Source organism: Typopeltis vanoorti, chromosome 21 (genome assembly GCF_054136105.1).
Source record: "Typopeltis vanoorti isolate ZY-2024b chromosome 21, IOZ_Tvanoo_1.0, whole genome shotgun sequence".
NCBI classification, from domain to species: Eukaryota; Metazoa; Arthropoda; class Arachnida; order Uropygi; family Thelyphonidae; genus Typopeltis; species Typopeltis vanoorti.
Window position 1 is genome coordinate 47,356,151 of NC_143569.1, and position 19,634 is coordinate 47,375,784.

The 19,634-nt window shown below is 34.3% G+C and overlaps 1 protein-coding gene across 1 annotated transcript in view; it reads left to right on the forward strand.

Moving 5' to 3' along the window:
- Alg9 (alpha-1,2-mannosyltransferase Alg9) overlaps positions 1–19,634 on the forward strand; it is a 246,190-nt gene that overhangs the window by 110,351 nt on the left and 116,205 nt on the right. Inside the window, exons 8-9 of the mRNA XM_090410879.1 lie at positions 551–656; positions 7,053–7,141. Coding sequence (XP_090267005.1) covers positions 551–656; positions 7,053–7,141 — 195 coding nt within the window. The remainder of the gene's footprint in view (positions 1–550; positions 657–7,052; positions 7,142–19,634) is intronic.

Below are 19,634 nucleotides of genomic sequence, written 5' to 3' on the forward strand. Positions count from 1 at the left end.
TGAAAATCAGGTACTTAGGCAACAATCAGAAATTCTTTGACAAATTGTTTTAAATATATTCCACTTTTACTAAGGTTTTCTTGTTGCTCATCTCCTTTCCCTTTCTTAGTCTTCACACTAACAGTTTTCCTAACAATGATATCCCTTCTGCTATACCAGGAGAAACCACAGATAAGTAAGTTTTAATCATGCAATTTTAAAAAATACTGGTGTATTGGCAAACCACTAAAAAATAAAAGATAAAAAAATAAATAACAACAATAAAATAACTTTGTCTGCTATAAAATGCAGTTAGTATACATTTGTCTTATTGGGATCTGCTTCTATAAAAAAAAAATAATAATAATAATAATTAATCTATAAAAATTTAAATTCAGAAAAGAGAGTTTTTGGACAGTTGCTGATGATTGGATTGATTATTATATCATAAAGTAGAATATAGTATTATTGATATAATATCTTGCTACATAATTACTGATAAATTGCATATTTCAAATATATTCAGTTTGATTTTTAACATGAATTTTAGTTTATTTTTATTAATATTTAGGGTCCTGTGATATTGATTGACACCCATTATTATGGTCGACTAGTTATAGCTCCTCTCAACATTATACTCTATAATGTCTTTACTGATCACGGTGCTGATCTTTATGGTAAGGAATACATTTATGCATTTTAGTTATGATATTGCTGGCTAAAAGGACATTGTAGAATAATATTTATTCTTGATATCCTAGTTGCTGTTTTATATATAAACCTTGTTCTGTACTTTGTGTGACAATCCTTGATTCATCACGTTAATGTTAAAAAAATTTTAGATTTATATATTCTTGCCAACTATTAAAAGTAATATTGCACACTATTCACATGCAGTAATTAATGTTTATTGAGTAGTAATATGAAATACATTTAATGTTAACCTTTGTTTGAAATGACAGGTTTACTTGACCTATGCTGATGAGAGAAGATAGATATGTGAAGCTACTGGTTGAATCATGTAATTTTAAAATTGCAATCATTTTTAATACTCTGATGTCTTTTACTTCCATAGGTGAGGTACTTTTAGTCCTAACTTATTTTCTGAAGATCAGTAGGCAGCTACTGCATATTATTGTTTGAAATAATGTGAGTTCTGCAGTTGCAGTTGATTTTCTTGAGTTACAGGGTTAAAAAATCTGGTTTCAAGAGGAAAAATTCTATATGCCTAGAATGGATAAGGGCAGCAAGTTTATGGTGGGGCTTAAAGCTGTGTAGAGGTTGTACTTTTTTAAGGACTTGGCTGTTTTTTCTGATATGCCACATATGTAGGGGATGGTGATGGCATTTCTGAAATCTTTCTTTCTCCATTCCCTGGCCATCTCTTCAGAAATCCTTCTGAAGAGATGGCCGGGGAATGAGATGCCATCCCCTATATCTGTTGCACATCAGAAAAAATAGCCAAGTCCTTAAAAAAGTACAACCTCTACACAGCTTTTAAGCCCCACCATGAACTGGCTACCCTTATCTGTTCTACCAAAGATCAGCTCCCCTCCTCTCTCAGTGCCTGGAGTATATAAAGTACCCTGTTCCTGCAAGCTGGCTTATTTGACAGACAAGTAGATCAGCAACCATCCATTTAGAACACAAATCATATATCTGCACTCAGCACCTGCACCTACTATTTTTCTTGTGTGTGCGATTAATGTTTGGCGCCTTTGCAAAAAAGTTTTTTTTTGAATGAAGTATGAATAAAATGAACAGGAAATGAAAAACAAATGAAAACTGCTTTACAGTATAATGTTACATATGGATTAGTCCTGCTTATACAAATTTTTTTTACCTGGAACTCAACAGTTAATCATAAGTTGATTTATGATACATCAAAAAATAAAGAACTATTTTAGGTATATTTTCATAAATTTTAATAAAAAATTACACTGATATAATCCGAGTCCAGGATACAATTTCAGAATTTATTTGTTTGTTTGTTTCCAGGAAGATCTGAAGGGGCCTGAATGGAAGACAATGTACATTCATAATTATATGTACCATTTGTTGTTCGTTTAAACTCTTATCTCATATTTTTTGACATCTTTTAGGTGCCTTTTCTTCTGTGGCACCTGTGTATATTGCACATGCCCGGCTGGTGGTGTGTACGAAGACTATATACTGCACTCATGACTATGGTCAATCTGGCCTTGCACACCATGTTTCGGATACAACCCACAGGATCTCCTAGAGAAAAACCACCATGCTCTACCACAGTAAATTCAAAAAAAAAAAAAAAAAAGAAAGACTGATTTTAGAATCTGTGGTGGCACTCAGAAATCAACCAAATTTAAATAAATATATTTGCATAAATCTTCCCAAAATTTAGGAAACATTAATTATCAGAGGTCCCACTTTACATCCTAGTCTACCTATAAACGCCCATATAGGGTGCACCATCTAGATAGGACTTTAAAGTTACCCACGTGTATGAGTGTGTGTGTTACAAGAGATATTTGTAATCCCTGAAGATGTCTGTGACTGAGACAAAATATTGGAAGCTTAAATATTCCATTAAACTTCCACCATGATCTTGTCATAATCACTTGCTTTGTAGTTCCACATGTACTCACTCCTTCTTGATAGAATATTCCTCATTATGTACAAACCTAACCCAAGTCAAGACCACATGGTCACTTTCACCAATTGGAGGCAATGTTGTCACCTTGGTTATGGATAGCTCTTCTGATCCTATGACCAGGTCCAATACCCACCCATCCCTAGCTCCCCCCTCCATTACATATTGTCTTAAGTAATTATCTCTTAGTAGGTGTATAAATTCTATTTCCTTCCTACCATATGATCTTTCTTCCTTCCAGTCTATATCTCCATAGTTGAAGTCCCACATAATAATCACTCAACCTGTGCTCATTGTACTAATTTGGCAATGCATGTCTTCCAGATCATCTGTGGAACTCCCTGGCCTATAGCAGCAACCAACTGTATATTTTATCTTACTGGCCTTAATCTCACACCAGATTGTTTCAAATGAACAGCCACCCTCCCACTTGTCTCCTATGCTTTTTTAGATGGATTTGAACCCATGTCTTTCCAACCAGATGTCATCATCATTACTGACCAAGCCACAGAGAATCTTATGCATATATTGCATAAGTTACCACATGTAACTTATGCAATATATATATGCGTAATAGTAATATGATAAATGTAAATACAGTATTCCTTGAGAGGAATCTGTTAAACCAGGATTGAATTGATTCCTTGAGCAATTATAAGAAGGGGGAAATATTTATATCAGCATGAATCTGATTCTGAATGAATGGGAATATGTAATCATTTCATATTTTGGTTTCTAGAAACTATTGCACTGCACTGTACATGTATTGTGGTTTAGTTACATAATCTCTTAGGTATCTCAGAACTTACAGTGTTCCATTGTGTAAGATTGGTTGACCATTTGTAAATGTGTGCTTTTACCAAAAATATGTTGGTAAAGTTTTCAAATGTGGAATATGCTGGCATCCACTTTATTTACAGTTTTTTAATGCTGTTACAACAGATTTTGTTGATGAATGCCAATAACAGTTTCCCCCTCAGTGTGCTATCTGTGATCAACAAGTTTTTGACTTATGCTGACATCTTATTAAAACTAGATCATTTAGTGTATCTGAAATTGCCATTAATCACCACATTCAAAATAATATGCTTTGAGCAGTAAAACACAGTCCTGAAAAAAAAATAAAATAATAATGATAATTACATTTTGCATTTCCTAAAATGGTTGCTTTGAGGGTACTAAGTAAAGCAGATGTATCATTGCCATTTTACAACTAAAAAGAGATAGATTATGAACTGTAAGTAAACTTATTTCACTGAGATGCTTTTGTAAATTGTGATAAGTGCAGGTATTCTGTATTCACTGACAGTATCTATTCAAAACAGAATGAAAAATACTCATTAAATGCATTTAATGTGTTAGGGTTTCTTGGTGATAAAGAAGTTGTGGAGGGTATCCAAAGTCAAGTGATCATGATGGTGAGTGGTCTGTACAATGCTTTCTATGAGGATAGATTGACGGTTTGTGGGTTGCAAAAGTTGGTTGATAGGTGAAAAAAAAAGGTGGGGGGAGGGATATGATAGAAACATTTAAGTTACTTAAAGGACTTTATGGGATTAATACAAAGGAAATATTTCAACACTTGGCTAAACAGGGAGGGGATCAGAGATCATCCCTGGAAGTTTGGTAAGAGTGTAGTTAGCAAGTGCATGAGGACTAGATTTTTCACTTGGAGAGTGATGAATGAAAGGAATGGGTTGCTGAGTCAGTTGTGAGTACTCTGTTAATGGTTTCAAGGAGAAGTATGATGGATATTGTGTTGATCGCTTGGGTCTCTCACAATGAGTCCTAGGACTCCATGGAGGTGCTGTGTAATAATAATAATTGTCCAAGTATAGTGATTCACTTGTTTAGATTCATTATCATTGATTTTTTGCCAGCCTGCTTGGCCGAGTGGTTAGCGTATCCGCTCTCCAACCAAAAGTCTGTGGGTTCGAATCCCGCCGTGGGCATGGATGGTTGTGATTGTCTGTGAAAATACTAGTGGTGGTGGTGGTCGGCAGTAGATGTAGTGTAGATGATGAAAGTAGTTGTAGTTGGCGGATTGAGTGGTGGAGATGGAGAGTTGTAGAGTAGGTGCCCTCCCTTGATGAGTCTTTGGACTCCCTGGAGGTGTCATATAATAATAATTTTTATTATTTCTGGTTGCACATAGCTATTAAACATAATTTTGATATATTTTTCTTATCTTTATGCTAGCAGTTTTGCTAGCATTTTGGAGCTCATAGATATGCATATAGTTATCTGGATGTAAGTCCAGATAAGCACAGATTGCAGATAACATAATTATCTGCAAAGCATAAATGGTTTTAATATCTCCTGTTTATCTTCTCAGTCAAGATATTTGATTATTCCTTCTAAACATGGTTTGAATGGTTCAGCTATTGTGTCACCTTTTGTTATAATGTCATGGTATTTTATTGTAATGTCATGGCATCTTTTAACTAACATAAGTCAGTTTAGAAATTTTACAAGCATGAATGAATTTTCACTTATTTAATATATTTGTTTTGCTTGCAATTCGAAATTCCATAGATCTCACTAAGATACACACTTAGACATAGGTATTATATATGTATAACAATGTAAAATAAAGATTAATCCACCTGTTATCAGTATCATGGAATATACTGGATCCTGTGCAAACTCTCTTATTATGGACAGTCTGGTAAATCTGCAGCCAAATGAAGGGAAATATATATATTTCTCTTCATTTAGCTGCAGATATACACCAAAAATATATATTTGTGATATGAATGTAATAAAAAAGTAGCTTGTCAGACTACATGGAGGATAGTGGAGAAAAACCACAACCTTAAAAAGACTGTTTCAAAAATGAAAGGCTGTGCTGAGAATTAACATAATGCTCTGCTGAACAGTCCTAAAATATATTTTCCTGTAAAAAAAAAAAAATGTCAAAGAGATGTGGCAACTCATCTTTCATCCAAACAACAACAAAACTGGCTACTTCTACATCCTGCAGGCATAGTCAGAAACATTAGAATTCTTGTTTAAAATTTATGAATTAGTATAGTGCTCTGTGACACCTTCATAGCACTATTGGAAGAATAAAGAGATAAGTGCCCTTTAATTATAAAAGACCCAGGTTCAGTTCTTCTCATGATGTAATAAATCTTTATATGAGTTTTTTTCAATTGAAAGTCAGTTAGCCAGTCTCATACAGAGGTAGCAGGAATATTTTTCCTGGAAACTGCTGGTATGATAAAAGTGACAGAGAAGAACAGTGCACAGTTGAGGGTGGAAGAGCAGGTAATCGACTGTGAGATGCGGTGATTAATACCCTTGGAGGGTAATGGATGGCAATTCTGTAGCCAATGAAGTTCTAACTGAGGCTTGGCTATTGCTGTTATCCTCCTGCCATGATCAGAGCTTTAATAGCTCAATAACATCTTATCCCTACACAGTCCTCTACAGATAACGGGGAAGATGAAAAGCATTCTTGCTTTGCCCCTTTAAGCCAGTCCTTATAGGACTATAAGGACTAAGTGCACAGTTAAAAATAAAAATAGTGTATAGGATGATATAGTGCAAAATTGTGGATTATGTAATGTTATGTAATGTAGACAGTTGATCATGGATTGTTGTATAGTGTAGTGTAGTGGCCTCCCACAGTGAATACATGGACTCCATGAAGATATTGTATAATAATAATAAATTTTGATAAACTTCATGAAATTCCTTGGTTACTGTAGGTAAACCATTGGCAATGAAATATTAGCTGTAGTTTCCTAGTTTTACCTCATCTGATGATAACCAATAGTTCAAAAAAATGAAGTAAGTGAAACCCATAATCAGGAACATTAATAAAAGGGAGATATTATGTAGGTTCATGGGCAGTGTGTTTATTTTAAGTTTTTAACTGAAGCAGCTCATGCTAAAAGTTTGTATTTTTGTAATCTCTCAATCACTTTCAATATTTTTTAGTTTCAAAAGCCAACATTGATTACCTACTTGATATAAAATAGTGATAGGTATTATTTTTACTTTAATGGATTGATTTATTTTTTAAATGTAATTTTGTTTTCCTGAATCTTTTCAGGCATTATGCATCATTTAGTTTTCATTTTCTTTTTCATTTAAAATATATATGTTTCATATGTAAGAGAAAGAGATTTGTTATAAAAGCATTGTTGATTTGATGTTTGGTTGCAGCCTATCAAAATGAGATACTGAATGTATGAATAACACAGAACTCTGTAGAAATAATAATAAAGATCCCATGATATTCATTTCTATTTCTTTCAGCAAGTATTCAACACATTGAGGATTTTCATATTAAATATAGTTTCTTCAGTAGTAAGGATCTGAGTTGTTCATTTATAGTGTTAATATCTCACTATTAGTTGTTTTACTCTCATTTTATTTTTGTTATAAAAACTATTTTGTAAAATGAATTTTGAAGAGTACAAAATATATTTTATAGGTATAGAGCCATGGACCTTCTATTTTATAAATGGCTTCTTAAATTTCAACTTTCTGTTCTTTGCTGCACTTCTGTCCATTCCTGCCTTGGTATGTATACTTTACCTTTTTGTTGTTATTTAATTGTTTCTTTGTTTTTCTTCAAAAATTTACTTCTTATTATTTTTTTTTTTGCTCCGATATAGCCGGAATCACAGTTTTAAGGAATTTTAAATTGAAAAGAATCATTAGGATTAATTCGTTGGAATTTAACCATTTTTAAGAATGATAATAGATAAAAACTTTATTTAAAAAAACTTCACGGCTTACACATGTAACAAAAATTACACAGTAATACCCCGACTTATGCTACCCTGACTTACGTGAATCCAGAGTTAATTGTGGTTTCTTATATGTACGTATTCCCATCCTGCTTCACGCCTCACCACTAGTCATATCTTTCCGGCGCTGGCCGCATTTACCACTGTCGCACGTACTGTGAACAAGCACTGATGCATTTTGCACGGTCTCCATTCATATACGATTTTTATAGTCTACAAACCTTGCGATTGTTTAATGTTATGTTCTTGATAAAAATTTTATCACATAAAAAATATTAATGTCTTCTAAAAGAAGCAAGTCCGATTCTTCTACAGCTAGCAAGAAAAGAAAAACATTGACTTTGGAAACAAAACTCAACATTATTAAGGATTTTGAAGGCGGAATGAAAATTTGTGAGCTAGCAAAGAAGTTCGATCTACAAGAATCCACAGTAAGAACAATCATGACAGATAAAGAAAGAATTCTCGCTGCTGTGAAAAATGCCCAATCATTGAATTCAAGCATAATTCGTAAATGGCATGGGATTATTAGTGAGATGGAAACGATGCTTAAATTATGGTGTGATAATCAAGTGAGAGTAAAAATTTGTCCAGTTGATCAAACGACAATATGTAGCCAAGCCAAGCTGATTTTTGAGAGGCTAAAAGTAGAAGCTGGAGAAGCGGCCAAAGAAGAAAATTTCGTGGCCAGTAACGGTTGGTTCATCTGATTTAAAAATGACTGTAACTGGCTCAGCATCGCGGAACATGGAGAGATGGCAAGCTTTGATAAAGAGGCTACATCTTCTTTTCCCGAGATACTTAAGGCTATCATCGAGGAAAGTAGCTATAGCAGTCAAACCATATTTAATGTAGACAAGACCGGCTTGTTCTGGAAAAAGATGCCTAAGAGAACTTTCATCACACGTGAATAAAAAACGTTTCCTGGCTTTAAGGCTTCCAAAGATTGGTTGACAGTAATGCTTGGTGGAAATGCAGCTGGTGATTGCAAGTTAAAACCTCTCTTAATTTATCATCATCATCATCAAATTCCTGCCATGTACCCTCAAGGGGTGTACAGGATATGATAGTACTACATGAAAAAAATTACATCATTACTAACTTCCTATCTACAATTTTCCTCCAAATCAGTCTGTTACTTGTCAAGACTCCAACATTATCAGATCTTATATTTCTATCGTCTAAGGCACTTTGTACCATATCAATCCACCTATATCTTGGTCTTCCTCTGGGTCGTTTTGCTGCCAACCTGGCAGAGAACTTGTTTTGCTAATCTTTCTTCACCCATTCTGTTTAAGTGACCATACCACCTGAGATTAGCTCTGCTAACGCATTCCTGGATGTTGACAATGTCAAGTTCTTTCCTAATATTCTCGTTTTTAATATGATATTGCCATTGATGCCATCTGTTCACGCCTATAATCTTTCTCAGGACTCTCATATCTGCGGTCTCTAATTTAGTGTTCCGAATAATTTCTCTCTTATTCCATATGAATTTATTCAATTGACTTCCTACCATACCAGCTTTGCTGATTCTGTTGTCTATTTCTATATTTAATTTACCATCCTGAGTAAAAATCGTGCCTAAGTAGCTGAAATGTTTCACTTGTTTAACAGGTTCTCCATTCACAACACAGATGATATTTTCAATGATTCTGCCTATTTTCATTGTCTTTGTCTTTTTATTGCTGACCTTCATACCATATCTATTACAACAGTTATTCAATTTAGTCAGAGAATCTTGCAGACTTGTAGCGGATTTATTTAGAAGTATAACATCACTGCATAAAGCAAAGAGCTGACATTAACATCTCCAATTTTGATATTATGTTTAATACCACTTTCCTTCATAATGTGATCCATATAGATAATGAATAACAGAGGGGATAATGTACATCCTTGTCTCACACCAGATTTAACATTAAACCATCTTCCTGTACTTCCTTCAATTCTAACTGCTGACTTACAACTCAAATAAAGACGAAGTATTGCTTGATATAATGCCCCATTGACACCATATAACTGTAGCGTATTGAATAGCTTCTCTCTTGGCACCTTGTCATATGCCTTTTCCTAATCGACAAAACTTAAACACAGATCTTTGTTATATTCCCATGCTTTATCGAATATTTGTCGTAAAGTGAAGATCTGATCCTGACAGCCTCTATTTGGCCTGAATCCAGCTTGTTCTTCACTAAGCTTTCCTTCCACAATTCTTCTCAATCATTTCTCAAGTATACTTGCATAGATCTTGCCAGGAACACTCAGTAGGGAAATACCTCTGTAATTCTCACATTCAGTTTTATTTCCCTTTTTATATATGAGTACTATTAGAGCTCTACTCCAATCATCAGGAATTCATCTCTCAGTCCAGGCTTTCTGAACTATGCAGTGCAGCCACTGTAAAACTTTTATACCACCATACGTCAGCATTTCTGGTCGAATATCATCTATTCCTGCTGCCTTTCCACATTTCAAGCCTTTGATGGCTTTTTCTACTTCTAGTATGGATATGTATTTCTGACTGCATGCCTGGTCAATGTTTTTTACCACTCTGCTGTCATCACTGCTTGTTTCATTTAGCAGTTTTTCAAAGTAATTAATCCATACTTCAAGGATATCTTTTTCTCCCGTTTTATGTCACCTTTATCATCTCTAATTCCTTTTTCAGCACTCTTTCCTCCATTCTTAAGCTTCTTCAACAACCTCCCGAATATTTTGCCACCCTCTTGATATTTATTTTCTATATTCATGCCAAAGCCCACCCATGACTTTTGTTTAGCTAGTTTTACACAGTGTTTAGCATTCTTGCATTTGTCTCTGTATTCTCTAAGAGAACAAGCTGACTTATTTGGCAGTAACTTTTGATATGCTTTCTTCTTTTCCTTCACTGTCTCATTAACTTGCTGTGTCCACCTGGGAGTTCTGATTTTTTTATCCTTGCAGACAACCTCACCACATGCCTCTCTGGCAGAATCAATCAATGTTTTCTTCAGAGTTTGCCACTGAATCTCCAAAGTTTGATTCCTGTTCTCAAACTCTTTCATTTTTTCTTCAATAATATTTGTGTATTTTAGTCTACAGTTCACATCTGAGAGCTACTCAACTTTTATTCGCTTTAAAACTTTCTTACATGTTATTCTTTTCAATATGAAATTCAATTTTATCCTGCTCAAGACTAAATAGTGATCACTTCCAATTTCAAATCCTCTGTTATTGTTGATAGTGATAGGGAGAAAACATCACTATCAACAATAACATAGTCAATGAGACTTTTCTTATTCCTTGCCTCTTCTCTTAATTTATCGCTCCGAAAATCCAAGAGGTCTAAAAAAAAAATCTAAAGCTGGCTTGCCGGTGATTTGGAAATCCAATTCTAATGCTTGGGTGACAGCTTCTATTTTTGAAGACTGGTTTGGTCACCACTTCATACCTGAAGTTGAACGTTATTGCCAGTTTAAAAAAATTATGTTTAAATTATGCTCATTATTGATAATGACCTGGTCACCCTCCTGCAACTTTAATTGATTTTGATCCACGTGTAAAAGTTGTTTTCTTGCCTCCAAATACAACCAGCCTTACTTTCAACCGATGGACCAATTAGTTATCAAAACATTCAAAGCGTACTACACAGCATTTCATTTGCAAGTCTGAATGAAGCTATGAGGCAAAATGAGCAACTGTCTGTTAAAGAGTTTTGGAAGCAGTTTAATGTTTTAGATTGTGTAAGGATTATCAGAGATTCTTGGGGTGAAATTTCCCAAAAAACCTTGAATGGTGTCTGGAAAAAACTTGATCCATTCTTTTTTAAATGCGAAACAGAAATATTGCCAGAAACTGATCAAGTTGTTGAGGCAATAGAAGAAGTTGTCAATCTTGCAAGGCAATTAAATTTAGAAGTCGACAGTGAAGATGTCAGCGAGCTGTTAGACTTACATAACAAGGAGCTTACAGTCGATGAGCTCATAGAGATGCGTGAGCAAAGAGCTACTGAAGAGACTGAAACCTCAGATCCAGTTCTACCAGAAAAGCACATGACAATTGCAAAATTAACTGAAGGTCTCAGCTTAATTAAGAAAGCTTTATAGATTTTGGAAGACATAGATTCTAATGAGGAACGAATTGTAGCCACAAAGCAAGGAATAAAAAATCATTGGCTTGCTATGAAGAAATTTTGCGTGACAAGAAAAAGACATTATGCCATCAGACGAATGTATTAGATTTTATGAAACCATCGACGTCGAAATAACTTTCTTTTTTTTATGTATGAAAAACTACAATTATGATTATATTTCTTAAAAAATATAGGTGTTTTTGTAAACCTTTGGTCACAATTAACTAATATTTTGTATGTTTGTATATATAAATTACATGCAAAATTATACTCCGAGTTATGCGAATTCGCCTTACACGCTTTTTGTTGGTTCGACCTACCGCATAACTTCGGGGTTTTACTGTATAAAATTTTATACAAAAACTCCAATATATTTCATCCAATGTTAATAGACATCATAAGGAAGACCATTAACTACATTCAAAACATGAATCTCACTAATGAGTCATATTAGTGTGATTCTACATTTTATCTACATGCTTTTTACAATTTTTCCTTTGAACTCTAATAGTGTAATCATATACTTAAGATGCAACCAAGACACAAGGTAGTACCGGCATGCTTTATGACTTATTATTGTAATTCATGTTTTGAATATAGTTAAGTCTATCTCCCTGATTATGTTCATTCAACTTTATATGAAATATATTGAAATTTTTGAATAAAATTCTATATATTTTTTATTACACGTATAAGTTTTTAAATGTCTAGTACACACTTTCCATTAAAACTATTTATTATTTGATGATAGATAAAATTTTTGAAATATATTATAAATTCATTATTTGTCTACTCTTGAATGTTTGCATGAGAAAATTTCATGACTAGTATAATTGGTGGCTAGTCTCCAAAATATAAAAAGCAGAACTACAAAAAACAAAATTGTAATAAAATAAATATATTATTTTCATTTTTAGTTATGCTAATGAACAAGTGAGTAATTAAATGAAAAAGAAGAATAACAAATATTGCACTTCCAAATATCTGGAAGATGAAGTAATTAGAGAACTGAGCCACCACGTTATCACTCTAAACAATTATATTTATATCAGTCCCACACACACACACACACACACAATATGTTGCAAAGCTTATAGTATACCTGTATTGCATGTATGTTAAGGATGGGAATAGTGAAGGAACGTACTGATTTTCTTGTGTTTTTGTTTAATGGAAATAGTAAATGTGTATATGTAATACTTAATTAAATTTTCTTTAATTATTAAGTAGATTGTTAATTATATTGTGCCTTGATTGCGGCATCTTTATCGATGTAAAGGGAAGAATATACACATGCCTGCAGGCTAATAGGAGGAAGGCAAACAGTAGGCCAGGTACAAATGAGTGTAGGAGACAAAACCATCCTCAATTAAACTGCAATATAGGACAAAAACCCCTTTTCCCAGACTTTAAAAGAAAATATATTATTATAATATGAACAGAAAGAGATAAGCTATTTTTGGTATTGTAATGAATTAAATATGTTGGCACTTGTCAGCTGTTTCTCTTTACTGGGTGCCATGTATAATCAGTGATAGTCTTGGGCCAGCTATCTCAAACAACTTAGTCATCTTCTGAACAATCTTCTTTCTTCTTCTTCTTCTCTCTTCCATCATCTGTGTGGATGATGAGGCCAAATGAACTCTTTCCACTTCTGTCTGTCCCTGGAGAGTCCGAACAATTCTGTACAGTTTGGTGTCGCTTGTTGGGATTCGGTTTTTCAGGTCTTTTATTTTGTCTATCCATCTGATTCTGAGCCATCCTTTGGATCTTTTACCTTCCATCGTTGTATTCAGGGCTTTAGTTGGTAATTTTTCTGTTCCCATTCTGGTCACATGGCAAACCATCGCAGTCTTCTTTCTTGAATTTTGTCTATTATTGTTATTTCTTGTTTTAGTTCTTTCCTTATGTCTTTGTTTCTTTGTCTATCCAGCAGAGATACTCCAAGTAATCTTCTTAGCCAACCCATTTCAGTAGTTAATAATTTTTTCTCTTCAGCCTTTTTTCAGATTCCAGCATTCACTTCCATAGAGGAGTATTGGGAGGACCATTGTCTCATAGATTCTTACTTTTGTTACTTGCTTGATATCTCTTGACTTCCATATTTTATTAAGTCATCCAAAAGTTTGGGATGCTTAACTGATTCGTCTCTTTATATCTTTTGTAATTTCACCATTGTACTCAATTACTCCTCCGAGGTAGGTGAAGTTTTCTACCTGCTCTAGATCTTACTATCAATTTCGATTTTCAGATTGGTGTTTTTTTTTTCCTATTTGCATAGTTTTGGTTTTGTCTATATTTATGTTTAATCCAAATTTTATTGAAATTATGTAATTTCACCATTGTACTCGATTACTCCTTCGAGGTAGGTGAAGTTTTCTACCTACTCTAGATTCTTACTATCAATTTCAATTTTCAGATTGGTGTTTTTTTTTTCTATTTGCATAGTTTTGGTTTTGTCTATATTTATGTTTAATCCAAATTTTATACATTCTTCCTTTATTTTATCAGAAATTCGTTGTAGCTCCTCTTCTGTGCTTGCAAGTAATGTAATGTCATCTGCAAATTTTAAATTTGTTATAGTTTTTCCATATATTTTGATTCCAGAGTCTTCTTTGTTTAAGGCCTTACCATTTGCTTCTTCAAGTGTAAGATTGAACAGGTCTGGAGACAGATTGTATCCCTGTCTTACTCCACTCTCTGTGTGGAACCAGTTGGTTAAGGTGTCCTCCACTCATACTGCACTTTCAGATTTTTTGTGTAGATTCTTTATTATTCTTATGGTTTTGTTGGCAATTCCAAATTCTTTCATAGTTTTCCATAGTTCTCTTCTATGGATTGAATCAAATGCGACAAAAGTCTATGAAATTTATATAGCAACTTTGGTTGTACTCGAGTGTCTTTTCTATTAGCTGTCTTATGGTGAATAGTTGATCAATTGTGCTTCATCCTGGTCTGAACCCTGCTTGTTCTTCTCCTAATGCTAGTTCTATATATGGCTTAATTTGTTTTTGGAGCTTTCGTAAAAACCTTACTTGGAATACTGAGGAGGCTAATGCCTCTGTAATTATTGCATTCTGTTTTATCTCCTTTTTTGTATATAGGAATTGTAACTGATTTGGTCCAATCAGTAGGTATTGCTTCATTTTTGTAGATCCTTTCAAATAATATTTTCAATGATTCCAAAAGTTGTTCCTTTCCTGCTTTTAAGAATTCTGCATGTATGTGATCAATACCAGGTGCTTTCCTACTTTTAAGTTTATCTATGCTGTGTGCTATTATTTCTTTGGTAAAGATATTTGTTTCCTCTTCCATTTCAGTGGCTGGAATAGTAATATCCTGAGAGCTGTTTGTTTTTATTATATAAGTTTCTAAAGTATTCTTCCCATCTGGCCATTCTTTTTGTTTTACTTTTAATTAGTTGTCCCTCTTTGTTTTTGATCATTATCATTTTCGTTGTCCGTATCTTGCTAATTTGGTCTATTTGTTTATATAATCCATGGAAGTTATTTTCTTTTGATAGCTTCTCTGCCATTTTGCATTTTTCTTCTAATCAGTTATTCTTGTCTCTTTTAACTAGTTTTCTAATTTCTCTGGTTAATCTATTATATTCATTTCTGTTATAGCTCTTTTTTAATTTCATGCTTTTCCTTTGATCACTTAACCTTTTCACTTCATTCGAGATCCAATCCTTTTTACTTCCTCTTTCTGTGTAACCTATTGTATTTTCTGAACAGTGCTGTTCAGAAAATTCTGTTGATTAATGACACCCTTCTTATAGGACTCTCTTTAGCCCCTTTTCCCATAGATCAGTTTCTACAGTGTATCTCTTTTACAGGCTTTTTAATGGCCATTGTTCTGCAGAACAATGGAGGCATCCATTATGCTTCCCATTTCTCCACTCCATTTCTAGTTTTTTTCTGTGCCCACATTCGTTCCTAGTCTTTAGGAATGTTAGGTTCACATGATTTCTCTTACACAGCTAGCTTTGGAGAGCAGACTATTGTCGTATAGTCATACCATACAGTACAATGCTTATAATGCCATCCTCATTTGCAGTCTTTTGATATAATATGAATGCAATATTTTACATGTTAGTTACAGAAGTGTTTGTAAACTACAAATAATGTTAGGAATAAAAACTATGATTTAAAAATTTTGAAATATAAGGAAGTTCTGTCCTACTTTGCACTTTAGCCTGATGGGATTTTGTCCAGGGAAGATGTCCAGACTCGAGTACAAATAGTATAATCTTACATATGTAATTGGTGCTCCCCTTGGCATTGTGAGGAATTCTTGAATATTGGACTGTTAGTCTCAATAATAATCTTCCAAATTTTTGATATCATGAGGCAATCATGTCAGAGAGTATTATAGAGCTGTGACAGGTTTCAAAAAACAGTCTAGAAGATTTAAACCTGCATCTGTATAATAAATATATACAACATCATGCAAGTTAATGGCACTGAAGGCTATTCTGTTAAATTGTTGAAAGTTTTTCACTTGGTTAAACTATAAATTAAAGATGCCAAGAAATTACATTCTTGGTTTAATCCTTTGTCCAAGTGGAAGCAAACAAGTTTGTACATTAAGTATCTTCACAACTAAGCTATTTGTATATAGAGGCTAATAATTTCACATCAGTTGCCTTAGTATCCCATAATGTAAAGCACACACAACAAACTTTATTTGCTTACATTCAGACAAAAGAGATTAAACCAAGAATGTAATTTCTTATCATCTTTAATCTGTTAGAATGGTTTGTATATAATTGCACTGAGTATAATATTGGCCAGTTTGTGCCCATTGTGTATGGATTTGCAGAAAGTAAACATTATGGATACCAGTTTGGTTGAGCATACCTTGGGAATATCTATAGACATGCTTTTTTGGAAATGATACTATCTGTGTGACAAAGCATGATGTGGGTTCAATAAGAGATGAGTTATTAGTTAGTTGAATTATCCTTTTATAGTAATAAGGATTTTCGGGAAGCTGTTTGGCTTCCCGAAAATCCATCCAACACAGGAAAAGTATCCTAAGTGAGAGAAAGTGTTTGCAATATGGGCAGTTTTCCAGAAGAGAAGTGCTGAAAATAAAAGAGAATGCCGAGTGTTCTGAAGTCTGCAGACTTCCAAACACTGGACATTCAGAAACTTGACAGGATTATGTATTACTTCCATTGAAATTTACTAACTTGACTTGTACTCATTAAAATATGTCACATGATGAGTCTTAAGTCTCCATGGAGGTGCCCATGCAATAATAATAAATATGACAGCCTGGTTGGTTGATTGATCGGATAGCATTTCCACTCTTCAGCTAACAGATCTTCTTCTAATCCCACTGTGGCATGGATGTTTGTAAATATGTTTAAGTGATAGACAGATCTCATCACTCTGTATGGAGTTTGTGGCTCAGTTGGTATAGATGTGCCTTTTGGTTGGAAAAATATTGCATTGGATTCCATATAGGACTTGAATAATCTTTATAAGAAATTTTCAACTGAAAGTGAGTTAGCTAGTCTCATACAGAGTGGCAGGGTTTTTCATCCCATAAAACATTCAAACTGAGCAAAAACATATTAATACACATAATCCACTGGCCTTATAGCATTAGTTGCTTGAGCCATAATTCCAAACAGCAACAATACCTGGTGCAAGATCTTATTGGCCTGAAGTGAAAGTGGCTTGAAAAAGTACTGTGATTGGTCTCTAAAACAGGATTCCAGATTATATAACTCTTACTTTTAAACATTAAGTTTATAATTTTATATGGGAGGAATTATCATATGTCTTCTTCTCTCTTCTATGTGTTAGGCCTACTGGCCTGTTACATAATATCTATGTAAGAGACCAGTCTTAAAGAGCTATCTTAAGCCCTTCATCCCGAGGATGAGGTGACTAGCCCTATTCCTACTGGTACACATTATCATATGTATGCATGCATGTGCATGTGTGTGTGTGTGTGTGTGTGTGTGTGTGTGTGTGTGTGTGTGTGTGTGTGTGTGTGTGTATCAGAACTAGGCAAATTAAGCAGCATCCAATGATGCTGCTTAATTTGCCTAGTTCTGCCCAAGACTCTCACAGTTTTTAATGATATATCCCAGTAAGTAAGTAGGAATTCCATTGAGTGATGGAATTCCTACGGACTTGCCATTGAACTTGTCAGCAGTTTGTTTCATGCCAACGAACTGCTGACAGTTTGTCAGCATGAAACGTTCAGATCGTAGTTTTCGATCTTAGTTTCGCTTACTGGCTGAAAAACAATAAGGGATTTTTATCCCCTTAACTGACTAACCTCGCCAGAAAAAAACAGCCGTTTGGCTTTTCATCTTAGTTATATACTATGTTATAACATAATATAGTGACACACCTTTCTGGCAATCGTACAGCAAAAGAATGTAAGTTCTTTTCACTTAAACTCTGATATATTAGGTCTAGCTACTCACTGATGAGACCTCAAAAAAAGGTTGAAACCGGTCTTGGTAGTGACCTCTCCTCATAATGTAAAACAGTACTACATCTCCTAAGAGCTGTGTGTTTTACATTATGAGAAAATATCAAGAACAGTGAGGGATCTTGCTCCACCTTTGCAATGAGTTGCCGTGGTGTGGCACTACCAAGTGGTCACGTACGCTTGGATACGCTGACAGTTCATCGGCATGAAACGTTCAGATCGTAGTTTTCGATCTTAGTTTCGCTTACTGGCTGAAAAACAATAAGGGATTTTTATCCCCTTAACTAGGTTAGACTATGATAAATTTAGTTTAATCCTTTATCCCAGTGAGAGCAAACAAAGTTTGCACCTGAAAATATAGTGCTGTACTATCTTACCTGGGTAAGTAGTACAACAAACAGGTGCAAACTTTGTTTGCTCTCACTGGGATAAAGGATTAAACTAGATTTATCATAGTCTAACCTAGTGAAAAATAAACTTTCAACATCTTTCTCTAAATCCAGAGTAATTTAATAAAAAAAAGGTGGCAAACCGTTTGGCAACTCCTATAGGTAAAGATCACCTTGCTTCTGCTTCTGCCTGGTATCTCCAACTCTGGGCCTGGCTCCCACTGAATCAATAAAGGTCGAAACTAGTCTGGGTAGTGGCCAATCCCTTAATGCATAACAGTATACATATCCACAAGGAGATGTGTTTTGCATTATGGGAGATACCGGGATAGGAGTGTTGGTAGCTTGCTCCACCTTTAAAAGTTAAGGTTTAGATTATTTTATAAGGTTTTACATGCTTCAAGGAACATACAATCGAATTTGAATCTGCTGGAATTGAAGAAGCCTGGTTCTAAAGAACTTTATGTCTGGTATCATTAGCAGGAAGCAAGGGCAGACCTGTCAGATTCTAAAAATGTAGTATAGTCTTGATTTTCTAGGATTCTAATCTGAGCAGAATGGCCAGTCTATCCAAAGTAACAAAGCTACAGGGCACTTGATAAACTTCTGGCACAGAGTTGGTAATTTGTCCTTGGTAGATGGGAGAAAGAAAACAGGTTCCAAGCTGGTTTGAAGAAAGTTTTATAGATTGTACTTGCGAAGAATCTGTGATATTTGTTGAGATATTCCTTTAAAGTAAGGTATGGAAATTCCTTTCTCATCAGAAGCATCCAGGGAGATTTTTATTTTATTTAATTCATGTAACAGAAGGGAATCATGTTCCCTTTTGTGATAGATGATGGTGTGAATACAACTAAATGTATCTGCTAGTAAAGGAGGGTTTCTATAAACAGAAAATGCAATACTATCTATAGAGTTACAGATTATTGAGGCATCAAAAGGGAAGCTGTTGTTGGATGTTGAATATTAAGTTTTAAAAGAGGTATACCATGAGTAGACATATCGATACAAAATTAATAACGGAAAACTCACGTACAAAGATTATTTAATAGTATAATTTTAGCCTGTGTGTCACAGGCATCTTCAGTACATTAAAGTACTGAAATTAAAGTACTTATAAAGTACTATCTCCCATAAAGGGGATAGATGTAAGATCTATTTAAGTTAGAAGAATGAAGTAAAGTTTCACATGTTTCTTTATAAAGGCGTTCCATGAGGAACTGACTTTTGTGAAGGACTCTTGTGTTTCTGCAATGAACTCTATGTCTAGTGAAGATAGCATGTTCTGCAAGTCCAGACTT